This window comes from Bubalus kerabau, chromosome 10 (assembly GCF_029407905.1).
Source record: "Bubalus kerabau isolate K-KA32 ecotype Philippines breed swamp buffalo chromosome 10, PCC_UOA_SB_1v2, whole genome shotgun sequence".
In the NCBI taxonomy this organism is placed as follows: domain Eukaryota; kingdom Metazoa; phylum Chordata; class Mammalia; order Artiodactyla; family Bovidae; genus Bubalus; species Bubalus kerabau.
The window spans coordinates 57,506,510-57,522,500 of NC_073633.1; the positions used below are offsets into that span (position 1 = coordinate 57,506,510).

The 15,991-nt window shown below is 43.6% G+C and overlaps 1 protein-coding gene and 1 long non-coding RNA gene across 2 annotated transcripts in view; one reads left to right on the top strand and one right to left on the bottom strand.

Annotated features, from left to right (window-relative positions):
- Positions 1–733: 733 nt before the first annotated feature.
- POLR2M (RNA polymerase II subunit M) lies at positions 734–7,967 on the bottom strand. Its single transcript, XM_055537833.1, has 4 exons — positions 7,713–7,967; positions 5,330–5,977; positions 2,141–2,345; positions 734–1,116 (listed from the first exon to the last, which is right to left on the bottom strand). Exons 1-4 carry the CDS (start codon positions 7,823–7,825, stop codon positions 970–972), a joined length of 1,113 nt encoding a protein of 370 aa, XP_055393808.1. The 5' UTR covers positions 7,826–7,967; the 3' UTR covers positions 734–969.
- Positions 7,968–8,061: 94 nt separating this feature from the next.
- LOC129621416 (uncharacterized) overlaps positions 8,062–15,991 on the top strand; it is a 36,055-nt gene continuing 28,125 nt past the window's right edge. Inside the window, exon 1 of the long non-coding RNA XR_008699346.1 lies at positions 8,062–8,484. This is a non-coding gene — a long non-coding RNA (uncharacterized LOC129621416). The remainder of the gene's footprint in view (positions 8,485–15,991) is intronic.

Genomic DNA, 15,991 nt, shown 5'->3' on the forward strand with positions numbered 1-15,991 from the left:
CAGGCCAAGCCTAACAACAGATAGGGCTTCTCCAGTAGCTCAGCAGTAAAGAATCTGCTTGCAATGCAGGCGATGCAGGAGCCACAGGTTCAATTCCTGGGTCAGAAGGATCCCCTGGAGAAGGAAATGGCAACCCACTCCAGTAATCTTGCCTGGAAAATCCCATGGGCAGAGGACCCTGGCAGGCTACAGTCCATGGGGTCGCAAAAGTTGGACACAACTGAGCGACTAAACCACCACCAACAGCTATTCCCTTCACAAACATCCATCACCTTAAGACTTTTCCTGTTCCTCATGTTACTCCATAACCAGGCAAATCTGGTCATCTAGAAAGACCACCCACCCTCTAGAATTAACTAAAAGTACCACGTATTCCTTATGAGAAGAAAGAAAACATATTTCCTAAGGAAAGACAGAAAGAAACAAATATTTAAGCATTTTCTTTGAGTGTCTTCCTTGGTATTTAATGTCCAATACTGTAACAGCCCCCATGCAAACATGCACAAAATTCTCTAGACTTCTCCCTTTGTTCTTCAAAAAAAGAGGGAATTATATCTTCATAATTCATTTTAGGTGATGCCTGGGACAACTAAATAATTCACTAAGACATGTAATAAACATTATTTGGTAGAGGTAAGTATAAAGAAAAAAGCAGTTTAATCACCTGCTTTCATTTGGCTTAGAGAAAAAAATGTGCTTACTATATACTAAAATATCAGACCAACACAGGACATACTGCCAAAATTTAATATAGTGTCATTAAACACAATATTCAAATATTCAACTTTTCGAGCACATGAAAGTTATCATCTGAAAGTGGGCTCTTTTGATAGTTTCCTTAGTGTGACTTTACAAAATTCTTTCTCTCAACAATGTCTGACACTGATCTTGATACTTGTTAGGCAGTCTGATGTAAGATAATGAGATCTCAACAGGCAGAGATTTAGGAGATGATCCGAACGTCCATCTTCAGAATTCATCCTCGGAGGACTGATCATCATCTTCGTCCCTTACTTCTCGGTATTTCCTTGAAGACTCCCCTTCTGGATTATAGCTCTGCATTTTAATATTTAGTCTTTCAGCTAGCTTCTGTGCTGCGAGCTTGGCTTGTATCTCCTTTAAGACAAAAAAGCAAAAAGTTAGACACCCATACCTTTTCCTACAATTTTTCAATGGGAAGTCACTGGAATAGAACTGGTTTCATTAGAATGGCATGCCCCTTTATTTCTGGGTTCTCTACCGCCCTCCAAGAGAATGAGGCATAGACATCACAGGGCAGGGCTGGAGAGAGCTACCAGCCTGCTACAGGGTGACAACAGACTTCCATTGATAAACAATGTGCACTGAAATATCCAACTGCTGTAAGAGAGCTGAGCAATCAGCTTGGCACTGAGACAGTTATACACAGGAAAATATTTTCAAGCATGTGGGCATGTGCATGTGCATAGACAACCCTGAAGAACAATTTGAGCCATCAAATGTCAAAAACCACCAATGCTGTGCTGACCCTCCAACTGGAAGAGTCTTCTTTCCTAGATTAGATCATGGCTTCTAGGCTCGAGAGTGACATTTCAGTGCCACAGTGAAAAATCAAAGAATACTAAAAACTGATTATCCCTCTCCAAATTAACTCCCATGAAAATTACTATGCAATAAAAAGCCTAAGTAAATCTTAAACAGTGGCAATGTGCTTGCAGACGCCCAGTGACGGTGTCACTGACTGACTGGCAAGCCGCAACGCTCATTCCTCATCTGGCTCACTTTTCTCAGGCTGCCCCCAACCCACTCGAACTCATATGTCCCTCCTTCAGGCCACGGGTAGTACAGGTAGGTGGGACTGAAGTGGAATTATTACTGCTCTGCCAGGAAACCCAACTCCAAACTGAACGGTTTAATTCAACCTAAAAATAACTTCAGACAGGCATTTAGGGTCAAACAAGGTAAGAAACAATTCCTCAATGCTTAATTACAACTAGGCAATAACTGAATGAACTGAGAGGACGAAAACTGGCTTTTAAAAACGGGTGCCTTGAAAATCCATGCCAACCTAGCTTTTGTGAAAACCGAAGGCCTAGAGTAAATTCTGACTCATATAAGCAGCATCCAACATGCAGACAGGAACAAGCCATGCTCTAAATACCTCATAACTCTGCTTCTGCTGTCTCTGAAGTGCCAGCGACTCCTCAATGGAGAGCAGCTGTGTCGGCAGGTGGTGCAGCGGCAGAAGCCGGGCCGCTGTGATGTCATCAAGATGCTTCCTGTCCCTGCGCCGCCTCTCCTCTGAGGAGACGGGAGACCCTCTGCCCTGACAAGCACTCGATGAATCACGGGGCTGTGAAGGTAATCTGCAGGAAGCAACCCTTATGTTACACCACCTTTTCACAGACACACATTTGTAGCATTCAACACAAGTGGCCTTTAACCTTGTCAGCTAACTGCTCTACAAAGGTAATAGTAAGGCCTTTACCACTATTTACATGCATTGATAAAACATTCTTTTTAAATATATTTACCTCAAAAACAAATAAATTGGCACCTTTTTTGGAGAGTAATTTGACAATGCATTCCTCTAACAGATAGCTAGACTCATTGCCTTTCCCCTCTCTCTTCAAATACTAGAGTGGGTTGTCATTTCCTCCTCCAGGGGCTCTTCCCCACCCAGGAATCGAACCCTCATCTCCCACGTCTCCGGCATTGGCAGGCAGATTCTTTACCACTGAGCCACCTGGGAAGCCCCCCCAAAAGCTTATAATCGAGCTGAAGCCTATTCTCATTCAAAAACACCTGTGAAGGGGCTTACTGTCTAGCAGAGGGAATTAAACTTGTGAACAGTTTCAGTGTGATGTAATATCATGGGTACTATGGCACAGGCCCACTGGAACACAGACAAGGGAATGGCCTGTTGTAATGGGAGACAGGATGGCTGGCAGAAACACTTCAAAAAGAGTGCAATCTGAGGAGTCTTGGAATAATATGGATTCAACGTGTAAATGATAGGATCTCTGACGGCATTTCACCAGAGAGTAAGGACTGACAGGGCTGCAGCATGGGAGCTGGAGAGTACAGAAAAGGCTGGGGCAGCAGGCTGGGTGCAGGCACATGGAAGGCTTCTAGTCTGCATAACAGGTTCAGGTTTGTCTTCTACAAACTGCACTCTGGCAGCAGTGGACAGGATGGACTGGTAGAGTTAAGACTAGGCCAGGACAGACCACAACTACGGGCCAGGACAGTGATGAGCATCTTCACTTTGACAGGAGAAAAGATGAACATAAGGATGATTAGAGATGAAGGTCCAGGAAATACACTGTGAGGTCCCATGGCTGGCAGAGATGGAAAGGAGGGGAAGAAAGAAGGTGCTGGCACTACTGGCTAAGGGAATATGGGACAAAGTAGTCTGGGAAGAAGTGAGTTCTACTATGTACAGGACAAACCTTAGGTGCACAGATCACCCCCATGTCGCCAGGTTTCATAGGTAACTGAACTGTGCAAATCTGAAGTTCTGGGTAGACTAGGGCTAGAAGAGATGAGAGGCAGCCTCCCGCATCAGAAGAGCCAGAAGAGCATGCAAGAGGCAGCCCAGAGACACCTGCATCCCCTGCCACTTCTAACTGTCTACCACCTGGCTCCCCAAAGCCCAGCCTCTTCTGATGAGTGCACCTGTCTCTATGGCTCACAAACTTCCCTTGGGAACCTTCACGGATATTCCCTTCCTCTCCTCCCACTTCCAGCTAAAGGACCACAATACAGAATCAGGGTCAGTGTATTCTCTGTTGTATGTATTGACTAGAAAATGCTTTTGGTTTTCTGCCTCCCTCGAAGTGAGGAAAGATACCTCACCACACACAAGATGAGTAATTACTTAATCAAAGATTACTTTTTATTCCTAACTAAAAATTAATTCTGATTTTCTGCTGCTGCTAAGTCACTTCAGTTGTGTCCGACTCTTTGCGACCCCATAGACGACAGCCCACCAGGCTCCCCTGTCCCTGGGATTCTCCAGGCAAGAACACTGGAGTGGGTTGCCATGTCCTTCTCCAATGCATGAAAGTGAAAAGTCAAAGTGAAGTCATTCAGTTGTGTCCGACCCTCAGCGACCCCATGGACTGCAGCCTTCCAGGCTCCTCCTTCCATGGGATTTTCCAGGCAAGAGTACTGGAGTGGGGTGCCATTGCCTTCTCTTCTGGTTTTCTACTCAAAACTATTTGTTCTGGTTTTCTATGCAGAACAAATAGTTTTGAGGTTTAAAAAAATGAACAGTGAGATACAATTGAACTTTAAAGTCTCTATAATAATAATAAAAAAAATTGGTTTAGGTACTTGTAACTACAAGCTTTCAGTTTTTCAAAGAAAAGCAGTAGTGGTTAAACTTTATATCTGTTGTTGTTGTTTAGATGGTAAGTTGTGTCAGAGGCTTTGCAACCACATGGACCGTAGTCTGCCAGGCTCCTGTGTTCATGAGATTTCCCAGGCAAGAATACTGGAATGGGTTGCCATTTCCTTCTTTAGGGGATCTTCCTGACCCAGGGACCGAACCTGCGTCTCCTGCATTGGCAGGTGGATTCTTTACCACTGAGTCACCAGGGAAGCTCCCTGTATCTGATATTAATGTCTTATAAAACTACTCCCTGATTTGAGTGTTATAACTGCACATACATAAATAAAACTTTTTGAAGAGATTTTTTTCTGAAGATCTCAGAAACAACTATGACAAGGAACTTAGAAGTACAGTTCACTTGCCCCTCCTGCCCAAACTTGTTTTGTTTTGTTAACCCTTTCTCAGCTCCCTTCCTCCTAAAATGATTATATACTTTAACGTTCTTCCAAGTGTGTAAGCCTCGAGTCCTCATCTAGACCCTACACTCTATGAGGAACAGAATCTTTACTCTCGTCTTGTCACAGCACCTACTGTTACATACAGTGAGCACACAAATATTTTTTTACTGAGAAAGGCCATCAGTTCCTACAATTGTTTTCCTCTTAGCTTATAGTCTGGTTAGAGGAGGAGCTATGTACAAGAATATGGTTCTGGAAACAATTATAATAAATTCTCTAATTCTATGTTTTATATAAAATTTTGCCTAAGTATCCTGAAGTTTAATGCTCCATCTGCTACTGAAAACCTTTTCAATTACTTGGCTAAAAAAAGAAAGCATTTTTCAGCAGGAATCCTCCACTCCAGCCATGTTTGTTTTACTGCTTCTACAATACGCTCATTCCCAAGTACAAGCAGTTCTCACACCAAGTCCACTGAACTTAATGCAGTCTCCCAGTTTTTGGAGTTTAACAAGTATTATGCTCCTGTGACAAGCCTGTTTCCGATGGTACTTACACATTGGTTTTAAATTTATGTGGCGGGGGCATGGGATTTTTGGCTCGCATTTCCAGCACTTCCATGTAATGAGGCTTCTTCTGCGGCCCACTCCAGAGGCCGGCCAAGTTCTCAGGACTCTGGTTTCCTTCTGAGTGGTGTTCAGTCGGATCCGCAATTGTGATCCTTTGTAATCTATCAATGAACAGGTTGTCTGAGCTGCCAGGATGATCCTCCACTTGACCTAAGGCACAATGCTGAGGGAGACCCTCACTAGCTTGAGATGAGGAAGGCGCTGGGGCTCTGCTGCTAGAAGTTGGGTGCTCGCTCACTGTGTGTTCAGCCTCAGCTGCCTCAGCATCACCTCCGCGAGTCGGATGTGCCAGTCCCTGTTGTCGTGAAGTTGTCTGAGATGATGTGATGTTAGCTACAGAGGAACAGCCAGGAACGGGTGATGAAGTGTCAAGTATCTGGTCAGAATTCTGGGCCTTATCTCTGTCCCCATCAACAACTGCAATCGCTTTTTGCCTCTCCTTACAGTCTAAGCTAACAGGATAAAAGAGTTCACTTCTTCCTCTAACTTCTTCATGTTCTGTAATGGCAGCTTTCAGTTTGGTGACAGCGTCTGAGATCTTTTTACCTTTGTCGGGCAATTTGCAAATGAATTTTCTACAAAAGGAAAAAAATAGGTATACGTTACATACAGCCATGTTTTTAAACTTGAGATATACACAGTAGTATTCTCAAAGGGAGAAAAATTGACCTTTAAGTCAAAAAACTGATTTCCAGCTGCCCCAAAACAGGAATGAAATAAGAGAATCGTTACCCAAATACCCCTCAAAACAAGGGACTACAGGATGATTAGGGACTATGTCTCGTTTGTCTCATCTATTAACAATTAGAATTTCTGCAAAAGTATTTTAAGCATGATATTAATATAAGACATCCCCCAAATCAGTTTCTAAAAGTGTGATTTCCAAGACCTTCCTGGTGAGGGGAGGTGGATGGATCTGTAAGGTCAAAACTATTTTTTATAATAACTAAGGTACTATTTGTCATTTTCATTCTCCTTTTCTTACCATGAGTACAGGGGAGTTTTCCAGAGGCCACATGATATGGATGATAGCATTGTTCTGATGGCTAATAGAATGTGTGTGTTTCTGTATTCTTGTGTTTTAAAGATTCTCACTTGTAACTCCTAAGACAATAACTATCAGTCGATATAACACACATACGACAAGAGCTCTTCAAGATGTTCTGTAAGTCTTCAGAGTTAAAGCGGTCCTGAGACTAAAAAGTTAACTCACTCATTCTCACAGTCAAAATAGTTCTCTACCAGGAAGTCCCCACGTGATCATTTGCCACTTTGGCTAAGTGGCAAAAGTTCCTTTTCTGATTTCCTTTTCTTTAGCCATACAATAAATGTGGAGGGAAGGTTACAGCTCACACCCTCTATTCTTTATGACACTACATTGATTCTCCCAATTCTATTAACATTCCTCCCAGTTCTATTAACATTCCTCCCAGTTGAGATGTCTGTCTTTTCCCAATGTTCTCTTCTTTCTCCAGCCTCATGACCACTTCTCCAACTTTCAATCAAATATAATTAACTTTTCCATTAACTCAGCTCCAGTAAGTAAAATCAATCTCAGACTATTATCCTCCTCCAGCTTTCCTACTTTTATTAATGGTGCTCCATACAGGTTGGAAACTTCAGCCATCTCTGTCAACCACATATTCAAATGATCCTAAGCCTGATCTAGTCTCCCCAATCCCACAGCTACCCTTCTAGTTCACTTTCTTAGAATCCCCTTATTGGGGAACTTCTCTGAAAATACCTCCTAGTCTCTTCTACCTCTTATTCCTTCAAACTATCCTGCACCAACCTGCTAAAATAAGCTTCCTAAAAAATCATTATTGTTACACCGATCCTCTGCTAAAATCCATTAAGTCTAACAGCTAAGTGTGAATCAAACATACTTTGCCTAATAAGCCACTGTTTTACCCTACTCTTCCCATTTCCTACAGTTCCTGTAAAAAAAAAAATTGGGATGTAGAGATGAAACTGACTAGGTGTTTGGGGCACTATTTGGGGTAAAGGGAGCGAAAGGATTTGGGATACAGACCCTCCCCTTGGAGGGCCGACACAGGCACTGAGTAAATAAAATCAACGAGAAGCTGATGAGGAGCCGAAACGCTGGAGAGCCAGAAACACAGGCGCCCGGCGCCCGGGCCGTACGCGGTAGCTCTGTGATTGTAGGCCGGCCACTAGCCCGCGGGCCTGACACGGACCTAAGACAAGGTGACCTTCCAGGAAAGAGATCGGGATGGGGGCGGGGAGGGGCGCGTCCCAGGGTGCCGAACCCGAGGAACCCTGCGGTGACCTCGCGGGACCCAAGCTTACACGTTGCGCAAAAGTCTCTCCTGGCGCTTCAACATTTCCCGTAGCTCCGCCAAACTCCGCTGCCCCAAGTCCTCGGGAGTTTGGGGCTCGAAGCCGCGGGGCAGCGAGGACATTCTGCGGGAGCTGAGGCTGGCGAGGCGGTGGGCACTCGGCGTCCTCGGCAGCCCCCGTAGCTGGCGCCAGATCCGCGGCCGGCGGGGACTCCGGCGAACGAGCGGGAGTCGCCATTTTCCCGGAAGAACAGGTCTTCTTCTAGCCGAATCGAGCTTTATTGAAACGCCGGAAACAAACAGGGACAGAGTTGAGGGAGTGGCTGCCGGGGCGGGAATAGCGGGGTGACGTCACGCGCCGGCGGGGCGCGCTTTCTAGTTGCTTGTTCTTCACCTGTGCCTTGGGTCTCCTCTGGAGTATTCAGAAAAAGTGAGCTCCTGGGGCCCTGCCCTTAAGGAGTCTACTGAGTGCAGGAGGAGAGCAGGCATTAATCAAGTAACAAATGGAAGAATTGTAAGACGGCTATGGGCACCAAGGAAGGAATAACCAAGAAGTGAAAGACATGTGGAAACATGAGTGATGAGTTGGTTAACCATTAGTGAAGTTGGGGTATGTACCCGGCACGTGAAGCCCTGGCCTATGGCGTGGCCTTCCTAGTTCTGGGTTTAATGAAGACCTCAAACATTAATGTTGGAAGGATCATTCAGAACCATCAGCGTTTCTTAAGGCAGCTCTGTGGCATTTGAAGCAAGACTTTTCCTCGTTTTCAGGACTGCCTCAGGTATTGCACGTTTGGTGTCTATTTGATGTCTGGGTTTCTGCCCTCTAGTTTGTTTGGCATTCCTGAATCCTAACAATACAAAACGCACCCCCCGCCCCACCCCAACACACACACTCCTGAATCCTTGTAACAATACAAAATGCATCTCCCCAACACACACACACACACACACGATTTCAAAGGCACACAAGTGGTGATGATAGTGGGAGGTGCTGCACAAGCAAACGGAGAACCTCTTTTTCTCAATTACCCGTTTTGCCCTTAGAAAAACAAAGGCACAAAAACTGAAGTTTTCCCAGGTACAGAACTAGTGAGAACATAGGTTTTAGACACAAATGTCCAGGTGGTCTTTCTGCCACCCCAATTCAAAAATCTTCCAAAGAGCAAGAAAGTTTTTTAGGCTGTTGAGGAAAGCAGTGTAACTGCTAACTCTCCAATGTAACACCTAATTCTTCTCTATAGTTCAGGTAAGAGAGCTGGATTCCCCAAGAAAAAAGTAGGAAGTGTGCTATAGTCAGACATCAGTTGTGAGGTTTGAAAGACCCTATAACCTCCAACCCCAGTCTCTCCCTTCTGTGATACGGAAAATTTACATTTGCTAGTGCTTTGTAAGGTGCTGTAACAAACAATTCCCTCCCAATCAGAGGGAAGCTCTAGATAAAATATGAGGCTACTTCAGGAAGTACAGCTGAAATTGCTTCTGTATCTTTGCTATCTAGTCCATTCTAATCAGTTTAACGTATCAAAAGTCTCAACATAAACTCTGCTTTGAAACAAGGATTTCAGTAACCTGCTCCATATCTTTCTAAATGAGAAATACTTAAGTAAAGCCCTTGTCAGGTATCTGTCCTGTGGCAAGCTCCCCCAAGGCCTTCTTCACTCTAGCCTTCTCCCTCTATTCCTGGACCGGACCTGAAGGCCTTTATTCCCTCCCCACCTCCTCACCCCCATCCCCCTACCCTGGTGATAGTAAACCCTTTCTTCAGACCTGGGCCACAGGCACCCTCCAAGCAAGGATGCTTTCTCTCAAGCCTCAGAATTTTGCCCCCAGCTGTTTTCCTTTTGTGGAAGGCTGTCCCTTTTCCCCTAGTCCATTAGAAATCTTAGTTCAAGTCTCACCTCCTCCCTGAGCCTTCCTAGATTATTCCAACCCAAATTACTCTCTGAGCATAACTATAGTGCTTAGAACATACCGTGCTTCTCAAGGTGTGTTTTGCATGGTGATTTCTAACAAAATGTGAAGTCAGGGAATTCCATCAAGGAGCTGTATTTGTGCTTTTCTGTCTCCCTTAAAGCAGGTCATTTCAGTTCAGTTCAGTCGCTCAGTCGTGTCTGACTCTTTGCAACCCCATGAATCGCAGCACGTCAGGCCTCCCTGTCCATCACCAACTCCTGGAGTTCACTCAGACTTAACGTCCATCAAGTCGGTGATGCCATCCAGCCGTCTCATCCTCTGTCGTCCCCTTTTCCTCCTGCCCCCAATCCCTCCCAGCAGGTAGCAGATACTAATTGATAAATCTCCCTCTCATAATTTTTTCCCTGTCTTTCCCTCATATTCACCTTCTTAATGAAATACCCTTTATATATTGCAGATCTTAAGCTTTTTATATAAACGTTGACCATAATTTTTGTGAAAATATTCTCAGTGGTATAGGATAGAATCTTTTACACAACATAGTTTAGGATTTCAAGGTACTATAATACAAATCTGAATTCCTCACAAGGGGTGCACCAACTATCTAGTTCTTTAATTAGTAACCAAGAGGCTTAGCAAGTGAAGAGATTTTTTTTTTTCCAATTTTTATTTATTTATTTTTGGCTGTACTGGGTCTTTGCTGCTCAGGCTTTTCTGTAGTTGCTGTGAGCAGGGGCTGCTCTCTAGTTGCAGTGTGTGGATCACTTCTCATTGCAGTGGCTTCTCTTGTTGCCAAACATGGGCTCTAGGGCTCTCAGCATTCAGTGGTTGTGACACATGGGCTCAGTAGCTGTGGTTCTAGAGCCGAGGCTCAAAAGTTGTGGTGCATGGGCTTAGTTGCTCCACAGCATATGGGAGCTTCCCAGATCAGGAATCAAACCCATGTTTCCTGCATGGGCAGGTAGATTCTTCACCATGAGTCATCAGAGAAGCCCCACAAGTGAATAAATTTGTCCAACATTATTCTACATGTTTCAGTGAAGTTATTTTTTGGCTGAGATTAACATTCAAATCATTGGACTTTGAGTAAATCCAATCACCCCCTAAAATGTGCGTGGGCCTCATCAATCAGCTGAAGCCCTTTAGAGAACAAAGATTGACCACCCCTCCCCCCACCCCACCCCCACAGGAATTTTGCCAGCAGACAGCCTCCAGACTTTAAGTTCCTGGTTCTCTAACTTGATGGTCTACCCTGCAGTGATAATTACCTGAGCCAGTTCCCTAAAATGAATCTCTCTCTGATAATGGCTGATACACAAACACAAACACCCTACTGGATCTTTTTCTCTGATGACCCCTAACTAATGTTCAGTTGCTAAATCGTGTCTGACTCTCTGCGATCCCGTGGACTGCAGCACGCCAGGCTTCCCTGTCTTTCACTATCTCCCAGAGTTTGCTCAAATTCGTCTCTATTGAGTTGGTAATGCTATCTATTTCATCCTCTGCCACCCTCTTCTTTTGCCTTCAGTCTTGACCCCTGACTAATACAAAGCCTAGTAGCATCAGTCTGTTAGGAAAATGTAGTAACCTGACCAGGGATCAAACTCAGGGCCCCTGCATTAGGAGAACAGAGTCTTAGCCACTTAACCACCAGGGAAGTCCCTTGATGGGTCGGTCAGTCTTGCTAGCTGCCTCACCTATGCCTTAGCACAGAACTTAACAATTAACTGACAGCAGCCTTGCCAGTTAGGGAAGAGAAAGTAAGGGAAGGAACAGGCAATTGGAATTGGATATGAGAAAAACAGAGTGAAAAGAGGAAAGAGGAAGGAACTGGTAGAGAGGGAGACAAAAAACTGGAAGGGGCAACAAGGGGAATCAGTTTCTCTCCACAGATATCAGAAATAGAAGGTTTCATAGGAAGCTTTATGCTGAGGAATTCACCCACAAATTCATCTCCCTTCCAGCTCTAAAATTTTTGTACTTCTACAGAATGTCACGTTTCCCCCCTTTGCATTTCACTGTGATGCCACCGCAACAAAAGGTTTTCCTCAGCTACCCAAGAGTTTAGGCTGTAAAGTGCCTGCACTCCACACTACAGGTAAAGTCTTACATGAGTTATCCAAACTGTTTGAAACAAGGAACCAAATTTTCAGCTCATATCTGTCTCTTTATCAGCAAATAGTAATTTAAAGCCATTTTCCAGGACTGTGGTTCCCCAGTGACAGACTGTGGAACTATTAAAATTAATCCTGACAGAAGATCCTTGCTGCTTTCTCCAAGCACATTCAGGCCGTTGGTTTATGAACAGGATGAACAGACGGCCCATCCCAGAGGGCTTGAGGGAGGAAGCACGTTAAAATGGCTGCCTCCATCTTTGTTTGCTCAGCTGCTTGGAAAAACTAAGACTGAGGGAAATGGGATTAATCAAGGGGGCAGTTGCCCATGGAAAAAAAATAGGAAGACTCTGGTGAGAAAATCCCAGTCAAATAAGGTTCAAGTCAAAGGAAAAGAACACTTTTCTGTTCAGACTTTCACACGGTTGAGTGTTGTTTGGTGACAAATTTCTCATTTCAGGCCACCACAGTGTTTTATGATATTTCTGTTAGCATGGAAAGAGATAATTCAGGGAAAAAAAATTGGTGCGCTAAAGTTCCAGGTGATTTTACTTTGTAATTAGCAACACTAATCAAGATTATTGGTTAGATATGTGACTGATGGTGATTAACACCTCTGTGAATTTTATTTTTATGTCTGTTCAGATCCTTTGCCCATTTAAAAAAACACTTGTTTGTTTATTTATTTGCTTGTCTTTTTGGCTGCACTGGGTCTTCATTGCTGCAAGCAGGTTTTCTCTAGTTGCATTGCACGGGTGATTTCTAGTCTCATTGGTGACTTCTCTTGTTGCCCAGCATAGGCTCTAGGCACTCAGGCTTCCATAGTTGCGGTACATGGGCTTAGCTACCCCATAGCATGTGGAATCTTCCCAGACCAGGGATTGAACCAGTGTCTCTGCATTGGCAGGTGGATTCTTAAGCACTAGACCACCAGGTAGGACCAGGGAAGTCCTTCTATGAGACTTTTCATATGAATAAACTCATAAACCAGGGAAAAAAAAAAAAAACCACCTTCTTGAAAGAAAGCATGTATTCACTGCTATATTTAAAATAGATAACCAACAAGGACCTACTGGAACACACAGTTCCATGTACTGAAGCACAAGGAACTCTGCTCAATGTATGTGACAGCCTGGATAGAAGGGGAGTTTGGGGAAGAATGGATACATGTGTATCTATGGCTGAGTCTCTTTGCTCTCCACCTGAAACGGTCACAACATTGTTTATTAGCTATACCCCAATACAAAATAAAAGGTTTAAAACTGCAAAAAAATTATGTTGATATAATAATATGATTTTACTCCTATATTCTTTCAATATGGTAAATTTTTATTAATTTTTAAATATTAAACCACCCTTGAATTCATCTGGAAAAAAAAAAAGCAAGCATGTGCTGATATGTGTTATAGAATATACAGACATTGTAGCTGACACCCCTCCTCTCCCATTAGGAGAAAGACTTTTTTTTTTACTTACATTTTTATTGAAGGATAGTTGATCTACAATGTTGTGTTAATTTCTGCTGTACAGCAAAGTGATTCAGTTATGCATATATACTTTTCTATATTCTTTTCATTATGGTTTATCACAGGATCTTTAATATAGTTCCCTGTGCTGTACTGTAGAACCTTATTGTTTATCCATCCTATATAGACTAGTTTGCATCTGCTAATCCCACTCCATCTACCCACTCCCCCCGACCCCACCCCACCTCTGGCAGCCAGAAGGCTGTTCTCTTTGTTCAAGTCTGACTTCACTTCCCCTCTGCTGACTTACTTCACTTCCCTTTGATGGATTGGCTAAAATTCCACCGATAAAAGAATCACTAGGTTAACAAGGATCTTCCTTTGAGACAGTAGATATTTCTAGAAGGCTTGTGGCCTATCAGCCATTTACACTAGAGTGTGAATTTGTTCCAAATGGCTTACTCACAAAAGGCTAGCTGAGGTGATGATCTACACTAAAAAGTGGGCTTTGTTAGAAGAGAAAGGGAGAAAATAGAATTTTGAGGCATTGGAGAGGAAAAGTAGACCAGAGAGAGTTTTACAACAGAGAGTTGAGGTGGCAGAAAGACCGCAGAAGACCACCTTTTCACAATTTGGAGAATATGTAGGGTAGGCAAAAAGCGAGGATATTAAAACCAAAGTTTGGTTAGATCGGTTCAGATTCTGTGCTGAAGGGCAGATCCTTCTATACTTACATGGGTCTTGTCACCCAAGATTCTTGGTAAAACATCCGGTGCGTTGTTTAAGGAAGGTAATTTGCAAAGTCACTAAAGGGTGAGATTTAATAATTTTCTTCCAAGTGTCATAGGAGAGGGACTTGAGAGTTGTGCCTTTAGTGGAGGGAAAGAAGAACCAGGTCTCTACTTCAGTGCCAGCACACCGTTTATGTCTCACTCTTTGGAATCCAGTGTACATTGGAGGCCATGAAACAAAGAAATCAATGATCAGCAGCAAAATGGATTTAGAGAAAACTATCCACCCCTCTCCTCTCGTGAGACCCTGGCCAGAATCAAGAGTCTGGTCACCTTTAATTTTCTGTCTTGCATAAAGATTACCACTCTGAAAAGTTTCAGCAAGGGGGAATAGGAGAAGAGAAGGGAGGCCCACATAGCATAGACTCGGGAGAATGACCAAGGGGAAAAAGTCCTCCTTGATTTTCTCCAAAATTTGGAGGAGAGAACAGTCAAGCATAGCATATGGACAGTAAAGGTGATCCAGATCAGAGAAGTGAAGTGGAGGGATAGTGGTGAAATTTGTTGGTCCACAACTATGATTTTGGGAAGAGAGGGTCTGTGTACCACCAACTTTGTATCCAGTTAATTTTCCTAGGCCTCAGTTTTCTCCCATTTAAAATGAGGGTATTGAACCAGATGAACTCCAAGGTGCCTTTCAGTGCTTAAATTATAGGATTCTAGGATGATTGATGTTATAATACATTCTTTGGCAACATCTGCATCTATTTAAGCTCATAAATGTTGAAAAGAAATATTTGGTATGCAGGAAACCAGGAAGCAGGTAGCTCCCTTTAAATAAATAGTCATCCAACATTGATGAAATTTAGGGTTTTATCAGCCTTTGCTGGACTCCCGTGGTTGCCCATATCTTATGGGACTGGATCATGTTTTCCATCACCTAGAATTCTTGGGCTTAATTTAATTTTTATATCTAATGGATGACAGCTCTGAGTAATTTAAGATTGTGTATAAGGTTAAAAAGAAACCCTGAAGTTGTCAAAATAGCAGAAGACAGACAAACTTATAATGAATGATGTGGGAGGAACATCACTTCATGCTGACTAGAGAAAAAAAGTGGTTTAAAGGAATAAGTGTTTTCTTTATAATGCACAGAAAGAAAACATTAGAAAATGTAAATAAAAGGTTGCAAATTGTGGGGTTTCGGCCACATCACATCTACAGATGGAGCTTCCCAGGTAGCTCTAGTGGTAAAGAACCTGCCTGCCTGCCTGCCTGCCAGTGTAGGAGACATAAGAGATGTGAGTTTGATTCCTAGTTCAGGAAGATCCCCTAGAGGAGGGCATGGCCGTTCACTCCAGTAGTCTTGCCTGGAGAATCCCATGGACAGAGGAGCCATAGGGTCCCAGAATCAGACATGACTGAAGCAACTTAGCATACATGCAGTCTACAGATGAGTTTATTTGGCAGCACAGAGTTTTTCAAAATTATGAATCTGAGTGACTTTAAGATGGACATGTACTAGTGATCCTGGAGAGCGTCCTCCCTGCTCCTCCCCAGCACCAGCCACTCGCCCCCATTGTCCTACCACAGACCCTTGCCACCTTGATGCACACTTCCCGGGCACCAGGACATTTAAGTTTGGTGTGTGAAAACATAAGTATAAATGAAACTTTAGGCCTTTTCTTTTTTGAGAGGCTGCAATACAGTCAGCCCTCCATATATGTGGGTTCCACATCCACAGATTCAACAAACCTCAGAGCCAAAATGGGGCTTCTCCGGTGGCTCCGTGCTGAAGAATCTGCCTGCAGTACAGGATATGCAGGAGCCACGGATTCAATCCCTGGATTGGAAAGATCCCCTGGAGAAGGAAATGGCAACCCACTCCAATATTCTTGCCTGGAAAATCTCATGGACAGAGGAGCCTGGCGGACTACAGTTCATGGGGTCACAAAAAGTCGGACACAACTAAGCGACTAAACCACCACCACCATGGAACCGAAATACTCAGAAGAAGGAAAAGGAAAAAAAATCCTGGAAAATTCAAAAAAAGCAAAACTT